This window comes from Schistocerca cancellata, chromosome 4, assembly GCF_023864275.1.
Source record: "Schistocerca cancellata isolate TAMUIC-IGC-003103 chromosome 4, iqSchCanc2.1, whole genome shotgun sequence".
Taxonomy (NCBI): domain Eukaryota; kingdom Metazoa; phylum Arthropoda; class Insecta; order Orthoptera; family Acrididae; genus Schistocerca; species Schistocerca cancellata.
Genome location: NC_064629.1, coordinates 765,108,543 through 765,127,950, shown reverse-complemented (window position 1 = coordinate 765,127,950; position 19,408 = coordinate 765,108,543). Strand labels below are relative to the sequence as shown.

General features: G+C 40.9%; 1 protein-coding gene across 5 annotated transcripts in view; it reads left to right on the top strand.

Moving 5' to 3' along the window:
- Window positions 1-19,408, top strand: part of LOC126184545 (uncharacterized) — a 414,668-nt gene that overhangs the window by 136,557 nt on the left and 258,703 nt on the right. For all 5 annotated transcript variants that reach the window (XM_049926963.1, XM_049926962.1, XM_049926961.1 and 2 more), the window contains exon 3: window positions 13,497-13,753. In XM_049926963.1, the coding sequence (XP_049782920.1) occupies window positions 13,497-13,753 (257 nt within the window). The remainder of the gene's footprint in view (window positions 1-13,496; window positions 13,754-19,408) is intronic.

The window sequence follows — 19,408 nt, the reverse complement described above, 5'->3', positions numbered from 1 at the left end:
GATATTGTGGCTGTTGAAAATGTGTTCGTGGTTTTAAAGAGGCCTCATCCTGAACCAGGAAAACTGTAGGAATTTCAGCAGCGCATTAGTGAGTAGATAATGCATTGGTAGAATTGAACTCTGCATTCAAAATTAGTTGCTGCTCCACCAGTAATCTTCTCATGGTATTCTTTGAACTGTGTCTTTCATGGGCCAGTTGATGGTTGCTTATTGATAAATCCTCTCACACGTGATCCAACACACCACCACCGTCTCTGCTTCTGATATGGCAAAAATTCTTGTGAAGATATGTAGCCAGCTTTCTGTGGCCTGAACTGCCCAGTTTCTCATAATCTATACTTTATGTCGACATCTGTACTCTGCAAGCTACCTTACAGTTTGTGATGAAAAGTACTTTTGGTACCACTATCATTCTCCCAACCTCTCTCGCTCCCTTGCTGCCCCTACCTTTTCACTGTTCCATTTGCGAATGGTGAGTGGGAAGAACAAAAGTTGGTAATCTATGGATGAGATTTCAATTGCAACATTTCTCATCATGGTCTTTTTTGGGAGACAGATGTGGCACCCACCTGGAGCTCACAGTTTTTTCGTTAGTTCGTGCATGGTGCCCACAGGTTCTTGGGCTATTGCAGCCCATCCTTCCTTTCCAGGCTATTGTTCCTTTCCCATGCCCTCCGTCCCCATCCTCACTCCTTCCTGGCTATGTTGTCCTTCCCCACAGTTGGTCTTCTTACTTATTCAACTTGGCTATCCATCTGGTTTCCTGTATTCTTTGCAGTGTTGTTTCCCTTTCCTTTTCTTTTTCGTCCTTCCATTTTGGCATTTTTGGTCCCCCTTTGTTGTTTGAGTTCCACTTGTAAATTTTCTCTCTGTAGTGAGAGCCATTTGGGGAAGAACTGCCTCCCTAGTATCTACAGCATGGATTCCTCTGCCCCCTTCCTTCCCCTCTTCCTTTCCTGCTGTAGGCCCCCTCAGTGCTGCTATGTGGCAAGCACATGTAGCCAGTTCTTATGGTGGGGCTCTTATGTGCCCATCTGGCTGAGCCCCCTGATAACACAGGGGTCACACTTGTGATAACTGAGCTGTTGCCTCACCATGTATGCCTTGGAGTGGTAGCTTGTCATTCTGTAGATTGGTACCCCCGGCAATGGCACTGTGCCAGATGGCCCTTGCCGTGTCTGGGTGGTGCCCATGGGAAGAGCCCATGTTCGGAGTGGATGGTATCAGGGTGGATGCTTTGCATATGAAATGTATCAGGCTCCAGAAATCTGGCTGTTCTTCTATGGCCATCTCTTTGGTTGATAATGGACAATTGAATGCCACTTCTTGTGACCCTATGGCCTTCCCTTCCCTGGCTATACCCTGGGAGGTGGGCCAATATTGCCAGCTTGGGGTGAAACACTTTCCCCACCACCTGGTCTGTACTAGGATGGACGAGGACACATTCACTGCCACAAAGCTGTTACTTTTTGCGGAAAATATCAAAAGTTTGGCAAAGTGGAGTTTTTCAGTGAGATACAGTTGGGTTCCTTGTTAATCAAAACTATTTCTGATGCTCAATCTGCAGTCATTTGTGCTTACGATAATTGTAGAGATGTTGCAGCGTCTTTTAGACATCACCAGTCTTTGAATATGGTTCAGGGACTGGTTTTTCATAGGTACCTCATCCTCTATACTGATGAGGAGCTCCAGGCCAATCTTGAATGGAGGGGCATTCATTTTGTTCAGTGTGTGCAGAAAGGTCATAAGGATGATTGCACAAATACAGGTGCCTTTCTCTTGGCTTTTGAGAGAGATACTCTCCTGGAGAAGGTCAAGGTTATGGATTTTTCTGTGACCTGAAGCCATATGTCCCACCACCCATGATGTATTTTCGGTGCTTACATTATGGGCACGTCTTACCGCTATGTGGTGAATGCAGACACCCACCCCATGTGGGGTGCCCTTGTGTACTGCCACCCATGTGTGTGTTAATTGTCAGAATCGTCACTCTCCACGCTCACCAGACTGGCCAGGTTATAGGAAAGAAAAGACGTTACAAGAGTGTAAGTCCCTTGATCATTTCATCTTACACTGAGGCTTGTCAGAAATATCACTGACTTCATCCTGTGTTGATTACTTCTATTTTTACCTCTGTTACATCCTTTCCCCCTCATTCTTCCTTACCCCAGTCCCGTCAGCCTCTTGTCTCCCCCTCCCCTACAATTCCCATGCCCTCCCCTCCGTGTGCAGCTCCCTCCTCCCCAGCCAAAGAAATGTCCGCCTTCTTTGGCACCTGTCAGTGATGTCTCTCTCTCCTGAGACCTGACGTCACCCCCATCCTCATTGGTTCTGGGTGATGACCGGGTGTGATTGGCTTCAGCCTGTACACCTCCCATTTAGATACCGACTGTGTGCTTATTAAGTGGAACTGTAATTGATACTACCGTCATCTTCCAGAGTTGCTATCCCTTATTACCTTTCACTTGGCACCCTATGTTGTCCTCCAGGAATCTCATTTTTACTGATGCTCCCTCACTAACCCTTCGTGGGTTCCTTGCTTTGTTGGAAGTGGGTTGGCCTTTGAGGGCTTCTTCTGGCGTTTGCACATTGGTCCATATGGATATTCTTAGCACATGGTTCCCACTTCATACCACATTGGAAGTAGTTGCCATCTGGGTCCACGTGGACTCTGCAGTCACGGTTTGCATTCTGTATCTCCCTCCTGACAGGCCACCTATATCTGCTGCCGTAACTGCCTTCCTTCAGCAACTCCCCCCTCCCTTCCTCTCCCTAGAGAATTTTAATGCCCATCACCCTTTGTGGGACAGTGTTTTTTCATATAGTTGGGGGCTCCTCATTGACCAGTGTCTTGTGGACCACAACCTGTGCCTTCTTAATGATGGTTCTCCTACTCATTTTAGTGCACAAATGGCACTTTCTCTGCCATTGCTATTTCACTCTCTTAACCTCCCTGTCTTGCTTCCTTACACTGGTCAAAACATGATGATCTCTATGATAGTGACCACTGCCCATTCATTCTCTCATGCCAGGTTGTATTGATGAGGTCATATGTGATCTATCCGATAAGATAATCTGTACTGTTGGAATTGCCATTCCCAGCTTGGCAGGTCTCATTCACCATTGGCTGGTTCTGTGGTGGAGCATGGTCATTGCCACTGCTATCTGTGATCGTCATCATGCCTTGTAACATCCTGCATAGCACCTGTCCTCTGCTGGTCTTATTGCCTTTAAACATCTTCACTCCAAAGCCCTTCACTTAATCAAACAGGGCAAGTGAGTGTGTTGGGAATGTTTTATCTTATCTGTAGGTTATTCTGTCCCTTCATCACAGGTGTGGGCTACACTCTGCACTCTCCAAGGTTGTCAGAAGCAGTCTTCCATTCTGGGGCTTGCCCTTCCAGTTGGTCTTTGTACAGATCCATCAGTTCTCACGGAGCATCTCGCGACTCATTTTGTGACAGCATCAGTGTATGCTTCCTATCTAGCTGCCTTCCTCATCCATAAACAGTGGGCTAAGGCTTCTTGTTTATGTTTTACCCCTTATCAGGCAGAATCCTACAATGAACCAATTACTGACTGGGAGCTTCTTCTGGCCCTCTCTTCTTTCCACAATTCAGCCTCTAGCCCAGATTTTGTCAGTAGCCAGTTGCTTAAACACCTCAATCTTCCATGATGACAGTATCTCCTCCAGGTGTTTATCTGTATTTCGCTCAAAGGCATTTCCCCACCCTCAACTGAGAGACAGTACTGTGGTTCCTGTCCTTATGGTTGGGAAGAATCCATCATCCCTTGATTGTTACTGGCCAGTCAGCCTGACCAGTGTCCACTAAATTTACTAGGATGGGTGAAGGCTTCTCGGCTCAATTGGGTGCTTCAGTTTCGGGACCTTTTATCTCCTTACCGGCATGGCTTTTGGGAGGGACAGTCTCTGATTGATCATATGCTTCAATAGGGAATGGTAGTTTGGCAGGCCTTTTCTCAGTGCTGTTATATTGTTGCAGTTTTCTTCAGTCTTTGTAAGGCCTATGACACAGTTTGTCTCCCTCACATCCTCCTGATGCTCCATTAATGGTATCTTAGGTGCCCTCTACCTCCCCTCCCCCTATCCCCTGATTATTATTCACCACTTCCTGTGCCACCAGTTGTTCAGAGTCTGGGTTGGCACTGTTCTCAGCTCTCTCAGACCCAGGAGAATGACATTGCACAGGGCTCCTTTTTAAGTGTCCTTTTTCTCATCACTGTTAATGGACTTGTGGCCTCTGCCACACCTTAGTCACCCCTACTCTGTATGTGGATGATTTCTGTATTTGGGCTAGGTCCCACTCGGTGGCCTCTGTGAAATGACAGCTGGAAGTTGCCATCCAGCGTGCTTCTATATGGACCCTCTTGCGTGGTTTTCAGCCCGCTCCTCTTCAGTCAAGGATGGTACATTTCTATCACCATACTATGGTCTATCCTGATCTGGAGCTCTAGCTCGACCTCCAACCCCTGACCGTGGTCCTCCAGTTCCATTTCTTGGCTCTTCTTTTTGACAACAAGCTTACTTGGTTGCCCAATATCTGTCATCTGAAGGTTGGCTCAGGTGTCCTTCGCTTCCTTGCCCACACCCCTTCGGGTTCAGATCGTTTGACCCTTCTCCACCTATACTGGGTACTAGTTCTCTCTCATCTGGACTATGTTTGCCAAATTCATTGGTCAACTGGTCCTTCGATGCTGCTCCTCTTGGACCCAGTTCATCATCGCAGTATTCATTTAGCCACTAGTGCATTTCGTGCTCTGGCACCCCCCCCCCCCCCCACTTTTAACTCAGCAGCCCCAGCTTCTGGTCTCCTATACCATCACTATCCACTCTTCCTTAGCCACCCCTCCTTTTTTATTCTTTTTGGCTATCACCTGTCCACTGCCACCCTTGAGTGGGTTTCCCAGTTGGGCTCTGCCTCGCATTTGTCTGCCGTGGCTTCCATGTCATTTCCTTATCCTTTTTCCACGTTCTCTCCTGACCCACCCCCCTCCCCACCCTTAGGTTAGTTCCTTGATCCCAGTTTCGGATGTATTTCTTGCAGGTCCCAAAAGCCTCCATCACTCCAATGGTGTTCTGAACACTCTTACAGGAGCTTCAGAATTCTGTTGTTTTTTACACCCATGGCTCTAAATCCACTGATCATGTGGGATATGCCTTCACATCTTCTGTTGGCACAGAATGCCATCTCTTGCCTGCTGCATGTGGGGTGCTATTGTATAACATTCATGTCTCCAGAACATTTTCTTGCAGTATTCCAGGAACTGCATTTACATCCGTTGAGTATGTCATATTAAAAATGATAATTTCATTGTATCTGCTAGGATGTGGTGAAACCATTCACAAACCTGGGATGATCTTTGGTTAGCTCATAGCTTGTTCACTGAATGACAATTCATAACTGTATCGAATGTCTATCGAAAATCAAGGAACATGGCTCCAACTGGGATGTGGTTGTATATGGCAAATATGCCAGCTGAGGTTTACAAGATCTCTGCTGTCAGAATCCATGCTGATTCATACAGAGCAGATTTTAGTATTCCCTAATTTAGCAGACTGAAGCAGTGATGTAGGCCAACAATTATGTGACTAAGCAAAATGGCACGCTGATAGACATTGGCTTCACATTTTGGAGCATGGCAGTTCAAATCTGCTTCTTGTCATCCAAATTTAGATTTTCTGTTCTTTCTGTAAACTGCTTTGTCAGGATGGTTCCTTGGAAAAGGACATAGATTGGTATCTCCCCCCCTCCCCCCCTCCCTATTCCCTAATTTGAACCCATGTGTTTTCTTGATTTGGATGGGATTTAAAATACTAGTAATCTTCCTTATAATTTATGTTTATCTGACTTATGACATCTCTTGAAATTGAGAAAGACCTGTGTTTTATTCTGATCACTTGGTTCAATGAGTTGCTCCAGTGATAAAGGAAAAACTGCTACTGGAAGGGAAGCAAGTTCTTTCACATAATCTTTATAGAAACCACACAGGTGAGTCATCTGGGCCAGTTGCCAGTCTACAGTTCAGCGATTTTTCTATTCCTTGACCCTTCAGAGGACTCGCTCTTGGTCGCGTGTGGGCACGTATGTGTGTGTGTGTGTGTGTGGGGGGGGGGGGGGGGTCAAACACAGGGTCCCAAGCTATTGCATCATCTGCTTCCATTCTTGTGCTGCAATCTCCCATCTCCAACTATTCTTATTTCTCTGTTTTTCTCATGGTGGCGGCCTTTGATGTTGACCTGGCTATTTCCGTAGGTTCTACTTTCTTTCATCAATGTCTTCATTCATTTCCCATACATCACATTTTAAGTGAAGTACTTTTGGTCCCTTTCTGGGGTTGACTTCCATTTTCAAAAAAATTTTTTTATACTGTGGATCATATGATGAAGATTGCTGTAAATAGCTCCTACTGCCTGCAGTTTTGATGACCTTGTTCATACAATATCTGCATAACCCATATATGCAATTAAAAGCCAATTCAGTAGCCAATCAGATGTGGGGTTGTTACATACCCTTCCAGTAGACCCCACTGACAACACAGTGATCATGCTTCTGAAGTATGAGCTGCTAGCTTCCCATGCATGCCAAGGAGTAGATGCCTGTCTTGCTGGGGCATCAGGTCTCTTGGAAACAGCCTTTGTGAACTGTGAGTTCTGGTTTATTTGTTTCATAACATACATAACCTAAATCATTTGATTTAGATACAAGAGAGACGTCAGATTATGGTAAAATTCCACCATAAATAAAGTACAGTTGATGTTAACAAACAGCATCATAATCTTAATACAACTTTGTTATATATACATACAATAAAATCAAGCACTTACTTACCCCTCAGTGCTCAAATTATGATTTCATCCTCTATTAATTCTTCTATAGAATAGTAGCATTTCTCCCACAGAATCTGCTGTAGCCTCGTGTTTAAAATTTCTGGCTTCATATTAAATGTGTTTTTGCTCATTAACTTGTTATATATTGTCATCCCCATATACTGTTGAGTCCATGCATATACTTTCAACTGGTGTGTGGGTGGCATACAGTTATGTTTATTTCTTGTGTTTTATGTGTGGTTAAAATGATCCTCCTCACATAATTTTTGTCTGCTGTGTGGGAAGATCATAATTTTGTAAACATACATGGAGGGAACAGTTAGGATTTGTAGTTTCCAAAATAATGGGGAACAAGACTATTTGCTGTGCAGTACAGTTCACATCTATTGGATAATTTTCTTGTGCAGTTTCAGTATTTGAGATACACCACTTGAACTTCCCCAGAAAATTATCCCATATCTGATGACAGATTCAAAATAACTATAATAAGCAATTTTGTGTACTCAAGCCAGTGGAATTTGCTAGTATTTGCATTGCAAATGCAAAACTGCATAGTTTATTTGATAGGAAGTCAGTATGTGAAATCAAGCTTAAGTTCTTGTCCACATTTAGTCCCAGGAATTTAAGCTTGTTAACTTCTTGTATAGGCTGACTGTTATGCTGTATTTTAAGTTCCACACATTTTGAATGTTTGGTTTTGAAATGCACCATAAATGTTTTTGCAATGTTCAGTTTCAACCCATTTAACTGGAACCAGTTTTCTGAGATATACAGTGTGTTTATGATGGAGCTCAGAATTTTTTCTGCGTCATTATCTTCAATTAAAACAGAAGTATTGTCTGCAAACAGAACTGATGGAGAATTTATATTTATAAAATTACAATGAAATCCAGACCTTTAGCTTCTTACAGGTGTTAGTAAATATGAATGGGGACAATTGAAAATGTGTGCCCCAACTGGGACTTGAACCCAGGATCTCATGCTTGCATGGCAAACGCTATATCCGACTCAGCCACCAAGGACACAGAGGATAGTGTGACTGCAGGGACTTACCTCTGGCACACTCCCCGTGAGATTCACACTTCCAACTTTGTCTACACACTACAGTTGTAGTGCCCCTGCCCACTATACACATTACTGGCGGCAATCAATCTACAGATTCCCGTAAGAGTCTGGGCAATGTGAGTGCATCCGCACTGAAGAAGATCATTGGCCAGTAAGCCTTATCTATATATGAAGTGGTATCTGTTCTTTCGGACATGTCCGAATATATCTTCATATATTTATATTTATAGGTCAGATGACCTTTGTTGCAGCTGGGAGCTGCCTGTGCGGAGAGCCCTTGATAGGAGTAGATGGCACCAAGTTAGATATTTTGCACATGAAACATATCAAATTGAATGAACACAGTGGCTGTTCTGATTTAGCCATCTCAGCAGACAGATCTCAATGTTTCATCATGGATGGTTACAGCTAAACTGCTTCCCCTATTGTGGCAACCGTATGGGAAGAGATCCAATCCAGACAGTTAGAAGTGAAACAATTTACTGAATACCTATTGTGCAATAGAACATTTGGAGATACTTTTATGGTGACAAGACCATTATTTTTTGTGGAACACATAGATGACAATTTTTGAGCAGCTGACTCATTGGGGAAAATGTGGAATGGATCACCATTGATTAAGGCCACCTTTGCTGCACAATCGCGAGCTCTTCCAGTGTATGAATGACCTTTGGCTTACTAGAATCTATTGCGTGCATAAAACTTTGAATATGGTTCAAGGAGCTATCTTTCTCAGAGACCTTATACTACAGATAAACAAGGAGCTTCGAGCTAATCTCAAGCAGTGAGATGTACATTTTGTCTGACATGTACAAAAAGGTCCCAGAGATAACTGCATAGGTACAGGAGATTTCCTCTTAGCCTATGAAGGAAATGTACTGCCAGAAAAAGGAAGTTAGAGTGTACAGGAGTAACATGAAATCTTGTATCCTCGGTCGTACACAACAGACACAAACTGCAGAAGCTCTCAATGATCACTCCACAAAGATTGCCCTTGTGAAGAAGCACTTTTGTGTGTTAGTTATACTGAACACCATCATCAACATTCATCAGTTGCCCAGTATTTGAAGAAGAAAACAAAGTACAAGAATATATATCTCTCGATCTCCTGTCATACACTGACATCAGAAAATAAGTGCATGCATCAGGTTGTCATGATGACCAGTTACACAAAATTCACTAGTGTCAGCATTTATACTTCAGTTTGTTATGAACCATCTTTGGGAACCAGTTTCCAAACCCAGCCAGAGCAGCAGTTTCCTCCACCAGCATCCACTGGTGACAGGGCTCCATCTTGGGACCCATCTCTGGAAACACACACATCACAGTCCTAACACTAACCAGTGGCTGAAGGAATTGTAACCTGTAGGTCCTAGGGCTGCCCACTCTTCATCTGTCCCCACACCTACACTTAGTAAGCCTGCACAATAACCAAAAGTTAAGAAAGAGAAGAAGAAGAAGAATTGGGAGAATGCTACTACAAAGACATTTTAGGCCCCTGCCCATCATACCAAAGTCCAGCCTTCAGGAACCCAGCACTTGGACATTGGTGCACAGTTCCTGGTTTTGGGTCTTTTCTTTGATAAAAAGCTGATTTGGCTGCCCTAAATTCATCAACTAAAGACTATCTCTGCCACAACATGGCTCCTGGACCGGACAACGTGCACAGCCAAATGCTTCAGCACTTATTGGTGGCCTGCCAGTGTCATATACTTGCCCTATTCAACCATCTCTCTAGTGAGGGAGAATTCCCTCCCCAGTGATGAGAAAGTGTCATTGTTTCAGTTTTGTAATAGGGTAAACCACTTCTTCAGATGGACAGCTGTCATCCGATTTGTTTAACAAGTGCCTTTTGCAAGTTACTTGAATGTATGGTGAGTTGAATCCTGTGACCTTTTGGCTTTGACACAGGGTGGTGTTCACAGGCTGTTCTCCTTCAAATAATTTAGTCCACCAGGCGTCTACTATCCAAATGGCTTTTGCCCACCATCAACACTTTGTTGCTGTATTCTTTGATCTGCATAAAACTTATTATTCTATGTGATGCCACCACATCCTTGCCACCTGTGTTCCTCTTCATACGGATGCACAAATTTCTATCACCTTTTGCCTGGCAACATTTGCATGCTCTTTTTTGAACAGAGAGCATTTTCCAAATTTGATTATTGAACCATGGAGGGCCCTTTCCATCCTTAAACCATTTGTTTATCACATGTATCTCCAGAGTGCAATTTACACTTAGCTTAAACTTTTCTCACGATCCCTCTACATCTATCATACTGGAGCTAAACAATGTCCATTCATTTGTCTAAGTGTGATGCTATCAGCTGCTTATCTGCTTTTTCTAGCATAAACACTGTCCTGATTTCCTGACAGTACTTTTTGATTTTAGTGAACATCATTGCTATGATGACATCATGATTACTAATCCCTGTTTCTATATTGACACTGTCATTATGATCAATCCAATTTGTAGCTAAAAGGTCTAAAATATTTCCATTCTGTGTGGGTTGTCTAACTAGTTATTCAAGGCAGTTTTCAGAAAATGTCTTCAGAAGTGCTTCACAGGACTGTCTGTCTGTACCACATGCTGTGAATCCATAGATGTTCCAGTCTATACTTGGTAGGTTAAACTCGTTTCCAACTAATTTTGCACGGTCAGGGTATTGCAGCAGTACTGACCATAGACATTCCTTGAATGACTAAAACTGTCAGAGTGGAATCAGGTTGCTGTAAAAACATCCAATAATTAACATCATTTAACCTGGACCTGTTACATGCATCCAGATAAGTCTGCTGTCACACTCAAATTTGACCTCAGTGGAGACAATACTTTCGTTAATTGCAATGAACACTCCTGTTCCTGTGGCAAATAATCTATCTTTTTGATATATGTTACATGAATTGCTAAACATCTCAGAGCTTACTACTTTGGATTTCAGCAAGCTATTGGTCCTGAGAATAATTAGAGTGCAAGAAATTTCCTGGAGGGTTATAAATTTGGGAACTTTGTTAGAAATACTTTAAATTTGGGAACTTTGTTAGAAATACTTTAAATTTGGGAACTTTGTTAGAAATACTTTAAGAATTTACTGTTAAAATTTTGTCAGTTGAAGTGTGTGTACTTTGTATGTGATCTGATTTCACTTCCTGCTTATCAACCGGTGACTGTTGATCAGAGGACCCCAAACTACTGCCTAGCCTAAGAAACCCCCTTCTGCATTTCACAAGTACTCCATGACCTGAGTAGCTACTTCCTTTGTGTAGTGCATCGCTGACCAATCAAGGGGGAGTCCTACAACTCTGTGCCCTACAGTGCAGCACCAGAAATCTGCAGCCATGTCTGTCACAGAATTGACAGAGCATCTGGTTGAGATCCTCCTCTTGGCTCCAAACCAAATGACCCTGATTGTCTTTGGGTACAACACTGCAAATTGTAAGCTTTGCTTGTACTCCACGAGTGGGGGAGCAGTCTTCTCCACTTCCACAAGCCACCGATAGGAACTAAAAATGTCCTCAGAACCTAAGCGACAGATGTCATTGGTGCTGATACGAGCAACAACTTGCTGACAACTACACCCTACACCCTTGACAGCCTCAGGCGAGACCACTTCCACATCTTGGATGAGGCCCCTTGGCAGACACATGAAATTTATACTGTAATTGTTTCCAGCCCTGGATATCATTTCCCTAAGGAGCTCCTAACATTGGAAGTTCCAATAACTAGTACTGGCTGTGATTGATGGTGCTGCAAATGTGAAACAAATAAAAATGTCAGAACTGTGCAAATGTACATGTGGCTGTTACTACAATCCAATGCTATACACCCCAAATACAAAAATTTGCAATTCTGTTTAGTCCCTTAACCATCAAGGGTTTATTCATACTACAGAATGATTTTTGTTCTCCTCTCTTTCTCTTTATTCTTTCTCTTTGTTCACTTTGGATGCATTGGTTACAAAACAGATGACGAAGAGATAAAATACAATCAGTTTTGTGTTCGTGACACAGCAGTGCATACAAATTTGTTTATTATGTTACAATTCATAACTTTTTTGGAGTGTTAACCCTCACAGAAAGTTGGTAAACTTGATTGTTCACATGTCCTGAGCATTGTACAAAAGACAGAAAACCAGAGCAGCATTTAATTTTCAATAAATTTAAGGCTAAACTTAAATCGAGATCATTTTACAGTATTCGTTTCTCATATACTGATTTTGCACGCATAAGCTAGTGTCTGATTCAAATTTGGTTGTTTTCACTCTTAATTTCAGTAATACACCAAACAAAAATAAATTTATATGACCAGCATCGAACCTATGACCTACAGCATGCCAGTCCCACACTACACATGCACTGAATTATATTACCATTGGTAATGTGCATACTGTTGTTGTGCATGGTAGGTAAACTAACCTCATCATGTTATTGAGGATTAAGCTCCTGCACAAAGACCTACCAGCACAAACATCTTTACTCTGAGATAGTTGGCACTTTAACATACATTCAGCCTGTTATCCAACTTCCATCCTGACCCAAATCCTCTTGTGGAAAAAAATTGGTCTCTCTATGAAATTTGTTTTAGATTTTCTCTCAATAAACAAGTTATCATGTATGAACAAGACAAAACTCTAAGTCATAAAATTAAAGTGACTACAGCTCACATGAAATGTGGTACAGGTTACATGAAATGTGGATTCATAAATATTCTTCTGTGAATAAATAATGTTGAAGTGGTATCATATGAAGAGCACTGTGAAACAAAAGTGCCTATCTACATTTATTGGTAGGGGTATCCAGGAAACTGAGGCACAGACTTGTAGTGTGTGGCAATGCTCCACTGGTAAGGCAACAGGAATATACACCCACTTGCCATTTCTCAACTGCATGACACAACTGTGCTGCCACACTGGCCACGTAACCGGTAGAGATGAGAAATGAGCTTTGTATACACAATTAAACTGACTATTGGGTTCTACGACTTCATCTCCATTCACTCAGTGTCTCAACTTGCGGGTTTTGGCCACTGGCCATTTAAATGAAAACTCATCACTTGAGTCTGTTTTTCCTGCTATGTGCATGATGTCTGTGTATCCTTAAGTTAATTCTTCTGTTGCTTCAACAACCTGTTTATCAAGAAGTGTATAAAAGATGTGATAAAAAAATTCAAAAATGTTCACATTTCTGAGGAACTATTTGTCTATAGTAAATATCTGTAGGTAACTGATAATCTGTTTCCACCAAGAAGTTCAATTTTGATTAAACACACTGTAGTATAAGGACACAGTTAAAGTTTGAAAATCACTCTTGCATTAATGTGCAATGACAAATAGTTCCAGAGAAATGTGAGCTCTCTCTTTTTCTTTTTTGTGTCAGTTCTTGCGCATGAAGAAGAGAGAAAATGTAATGGACTGCATTCATCCCTAGTACCCTCCGAATATTTGAGTCACCTTCCAGTGACATTTTTTAAATAAACTTAATGCACAAAACAGAGCTGGCATGAATGATAAAATATATTACTGTATGACTGTATTGCTTGTGCTGATGAATGAAGTGCCTTCATGAAACTTCTTTCTTTCAGATGAACGATTCCGTCCCTATTGGAATAGATGGGTATTATGCCCTTTGTTTCAAGAATAACAAATGCAAGACAGAGTTTGACATACAAACAAAATTTTCCACATTTGGTCGTGTGATAAGTGTGCGAAAGGTTGGAAGTGAAAATGGAATTGTGTTTGTTAGATATAAGAAGCAATCAGAAGCTAATGCGTGCTTTGCAGCATTAAGAAATGATCATGTCTACAGAGTTGAGATTCCAAGGAGGACCAAAGGAAAAGGGTAATAACATGTCCCTTAAACTGTAGGTGACTGGATTTTTAAAACTGATAATGGTTACATTTTTATTTTGTAAGTTGCTGATATTCATCTATTGCTTCTGTGTATTTGTGTAGATATGTTATACATAGGAGACATGATTCAGATATATTGTATAATCTTTAAAGTTCAGAATTAAAATGACTTACAGCAGTATTAGTTTACTGATGAAAGCAGGTTCTTTTTAATTGAATTGTTGAATGTGTTGTCAGTTGCCACTCACCTGAGCTCACTCTTCCTCCTTCCATAGTATGTCACCACTTCAACTCTTGCTCTATTACATGCCACAATATCTCTCTCTCTCTCTCTCTCTCTCTCTCTCTCACACACACACACACACACACACACACACACACACACACACACACAAAACCAACTATTGTTTGAAGTTCTTCAGCAGCTTATTAAAGTTAATAATGTTTCATTTGTACTTATTCTTATGAGAGCATTAAAACAAAAATGGGATAATAAACAGGAGTTAAATTGGTTAGTTTACTATATCTTACAGATGTGACTCACTTTCCTGGTTAATCTAGCTTGTAATCTGCGTGTGCAGCAGTATGGGCGATGAAATTTTTAAAAGGTAAAGATTTTGGTGTTGGTGAAAGATGTGCAGGAAATATTGAAGCACTGCTCACAGAATTGGATTTTGTCTTCTTGCCTTATAGTATCTACCATCAGTAAAGTACATAACATGACAAACATTTTGACAGAACTCACCTTCTCAGCACAGCTATCCTAAAGCAGCTAATTACTTACTTGTTCCATATAAAGTGCTTGCATTTGAACTGTATTCAATAAGAGCACAAGTGGAAACAGAATAATCAGTTGCAAATAGTTTGCCTGTTGTGCTACAAATAATAAGTAGAAATAATGTGTGCAGTTTATAAACTGAGCATTTGTGGCTATAGTCTGCAGATATGCTTTTTTTCCAGTACTAATCACTATGTGTTGTGTAAATTTCAATGAATCTGTGTGAAATGTTCTTGATATAACCTGTCAGCTATTGTCCAAAATGCTTAGATCTGGACCCTATGTAGTAACAGTTTAATTTATGGAAAAAATAGTATTGAGACACACTGTCATTTAATTAGTACCCTGCTTTCAGTGTTATGCATCTGCTATAAAGATCAACTCAAATCAAAAGTTTCATTATGAGTCATACTATATACAATTACAGGAATTTCCATTCCAACATCATGCTGCAAGTTTATGTTAAAGAATTGACAGCAATAAGCATACAAAACTGTATGTTTTGGAGGTAACTGATCCAATGAATTTATGAAAATATGGTATATGATTCAGATGCTTCTTTTCAAAAGTGTGTGCTGCATAAATGAGTTGCACTGCATAGACTGGGTTAGTGCCAAACCAAATTGATTACTTTTAAACAAATTAGACAATAAACTGGAAAGCATGAATTCAATTTTTGAAAGAATTTTTAAACAAATCTCTCTGTCTGTGCCAGATATCCACTGTCTGGGGTAATCTATTGCAGAGTATCTTTTAATCATATATGAAATGTTTAGTCATTTTTGTCCCCCTTTCCACTTAATGAATGATATATCCTGCTGGCCAGTGCAAAATATGTGGAGTGGCAAATTTGATACTTTTCCAGCTGTAAATGAAGATAACTGTTAAACAGCTACAACCACTGCTGCTCTGAGGTGTGAGACTGCTTCATCTCTTGTAACAAATCAAATCTGCTCAGTTCAAAATCTTTATACTACAAGCAAAATTTGTGGCTACATCTGCTGCAGTTTGTGTTTCATTGTGCAGGCAGCATGTGTTTCTGGTGGTTTCTAACTAACTATATTGCACTATTTGTTTTAGTCTTTGATATTTCTGCTTCCAATCACCATATGTGTACAGCCCACAATTCTGAATCATGAAAGGCACTCAGGAATTTTGCTGATCTTATTCTCAAGACTCTGTGATTATAGAGTATTAATTTCATTATGACATTTTACAACCACAATCAATGCCTATCCCATCAGGTTCTGTGGCATCAAGGGATTGCCAATTTTGTGATGGAGGGAAGTGCGAGGGGCAAAAATTTGAGAGGCAGATCAAGGCTTGAGTACAGTAAGCAGCTTCAGATGGATGTAAGTTGAAATAGTTGAACAGAATCATAGAGGCTTGCACAGGATAACTAACGCGGAAAGCTGCATCAAACCAGTCTTTGGACTGAAAGTAAAGATAACGGCAATGACGAGAACAACTAGCATTAAAATATTCATTGGAAATATTGTCATTATGATCATCAATCAATGCTAGCTAGTAGCACAAAGTATCTTGAATTTTTACACGGAGTCATCTTGTTCTATGTGAGATGCCATCCAATTTATGTTGGCAGTGAATTAAGGATGACCTCCACCAGCTTTCAGTTCCACCTAGATTTGCAGTGTTTGCATAGTTACCTTTTGTTGTGCATTTATTTACAGTTCTTACAAAAGTAAATTGTGTTAAATGATACAAACCAACAACAATATATTTTTCCCCTTGAGCGTGTGTGACTAATAGACACTGGATGTAAAAGAAAGTTTGATGCCTATACAGGCAACTTGATCTTTATTGTTGCTGTCAGCTGGTGAGAAGTGCCTCTTCCATATGTCACTGTTAAAACCATTAAGAGTTTGGGTTTTGAGATGTTGTAACAGCCTGCATGCAGGCCACATGTTCCCTGTCTGATTCTCTTTTTCACCAATGCTTTAAGTGTTGGTTGAATTTCCTTTGTCTGTGGTTATGTGGATGACTGTAAATTTTTTTTCTGTGGAGGATATGCAAACTCAGGGAATGTTGGAAAGTTGTGCATTGCAAAGGAGTGATCCCATATAGAAAAACGATGTGCCATGTGTTAAAGACATGAGATTGTAGAGAACTATCTTAAATACGCTATATGCACACAGAAAAATTATAAAACAATGAAAATATATGCGAATACCTAAACCACATACAAAAAAATAATCAGAGAAATTTGCCTTGACACATTTGTTCTTGTTTTTTATGAGATTGTCTACTGTACATGGATGATATGCAGAACAGTTTGTGAGGTGTTATCTAGTTAGCCCATATGCATGTTGGAGAATAGTGTGCTTCAGAAAACCCCAATTGCACATGTGAATTCTTGTTCTGAGCAAGCCAGTGTGTGGTCTATTCCATAGGATTTTCAGACAGTCTGGATATGATCAAGACCAGCAAGTAGTTCCTCAACCATTTGTTCTCTTGCTAAATTACCCATTTTCATTATGGCTTCATTGGAGTTAGTTTAGATTCTGGGCAGTAGTTGCTAGGCAACTATTTCTGGATCTCTCATCATAGATTGCTGATGTTTTTGCAGTGTTATGGATTTTTTGAACCATTACTTCAGCTATTAAGGGTAGTGCTTTGCGAATATAATGTAGAGATCTTTCACTTTGGTATGATAATGAGAGTCAGTGTTCCTTCAGGAGCAAAATGCCACCAAACTCATTCGATGATCAGGTGAGATACATAACACCTGAATGCTTGTGCACAAAATATTAATGTTTATTCCCAATATTGAGCTAATCAGCTTATACAGAGGAACAGTGTTGTGACTTGTTACTTGGTAGTGTTACAGTGCTTTTCAGATGTAAATGCTCTGTTATTCCTAGATAGTAGGTGAAACATTGTCTTAGATCTGGACACATGGTAATAAAGTATCATATAAGTATGATAGGTAAAGAGGTGTATAGCTGTGCTAATGTCACACAACCATATAAAATGAATGGCTTAAGGGTGGGAGGTGTGGAATAGAGAAAACTGGAGAACCTTTTGTCTGCTTCAGCTCCTGGGTTCAGTTTGTTCAAAGAGACTCTACCAGCATTATGAATGTGGACTCCTGGTTCAGGATCAAGCATGCCTTAGACACAGTTCACAACTGTATTTTAATTATATTGTAGCTGCTGTCGTACTACTGATATTTGAAATGTTTTACCAACATATCACAAACATGGAAATTGATCTCAATGGCTGTGTCAGTACAGATAAAAAAAAAAAACTCTTCTGTTATAAGTTACCGCATATGGGCACCACATCGTTGTAATCCTCTTCTGGTCAGCTGGAGTTTTTGTTTATGTTTGTAGATGGAAATTTTATGTCTGCTTATTGTGCTGCTGGTTTTGTTTGGAGTGGTCAGGGCAACAAATCATGGAATTCATTGTATGAGGCAAGAATGCCAATGAAAAGGGCACACTATAAAATATTAAATTAAAACAAACTCCATCCTGAAAATTGCTGTTGTTTTCACCACCACCACCACCACCACCACCACCAACAGCATGAAAACACTAACTTTTAGATACTGCCAGCACAATCCCAGCAGGGAGAAATGCGATATATAAGGAAGCAAAAAGTTAGGCAGTGTTACACAATTAATATACAAGCTGACATGGTTTAGTTTTATACATTTACATTTGCTTGAGGACCTCGTAGACTAAACTAGACATGGTGGACATGGAGATACATGAGTGAAGCTTACTTAACCTTTATTTGAAATATGTCCCATACAACCACAACTGTGGTTATTTTGAAGCAATTCAGTTTCTTGCGATTTTCAAAACTGATCTGCCAGCATTTTATGACACAATAGAAGAGGAATATTATTAGGCTGATTAAATTAAATGCTCCCTGAGACAAAAATGATGCATTGTGAAGGAATTATGCGATTGGGTCAGAAATTGGTGGATGTTATGTGCATGTATAGATGAATGCATCATTAAATTCCAGAAAAATGGGATGGTTTATTCAAGAGAAAGAACTTCACAAATTGAGCAAGTCAATAATGTATTGGTCCACCGCTGGCATGTAAGCAAGAAGTTATTCAGCTTGGCATTGATGGACAGAGTTTTTGGATGCCCTCCTGAGAGATACTGTGCCTAATTCTGTCCCAACTGGCACCTTAGACTGTCAAAATCCTGAGGTGGTTGAAGGGCTCTGTGCATATCGTTTAAAATTTTTTCTGTTGGGTGGAAATCTAGTGACCTTGCTGGTCAAGTTTGGGTTTAGCAAGAACAAAGACAAGCAGAAGAAACTCTCGCTGTGTACTGGCAGGCATTACCTTGCTGAAATATAAGCCCGGGTTGGTTTTCCATCAAGGGCAACAAAATGGGATGTAGAATATCAGCAAGGTATCACGGTGCTGAAAGGGTTCTGCAGATGACAACCAAAGGGGTCCTGCTATGAAAAGAAATGTTGCCCCAGACCATTACTCCTGATTTTCGGGCTGTACAGTGGGCGACAGTCAGATTGGTGTCTCTCCACTCTCCGGGCACATCTTCACTGGTCATCAGGGCTCAATTTGAAGTGAGACTGTCGCATGCTGTATGGGCTGACAAGCAGTAGTAATGGCCTGGGGTGCCATTTCTTTTCATAACAGGACTCCTCTGGTTGTCGTCTGCAGCACATTTACAGCACAGGGGTATGTTGATGATACTCTACATCCTGTTTTGTTGTCATTCATGGCAAGCCATCCTGGACTTACATTTCAGCAAAATAATTCCCGCCCACACATGGTGAGAGTTTCTACTGCTTGTCTTCACACTTGCCAAAACCTACATTGGCCAGAAAGGTCAACAGATCTCTCCTCAGTTTAGAATA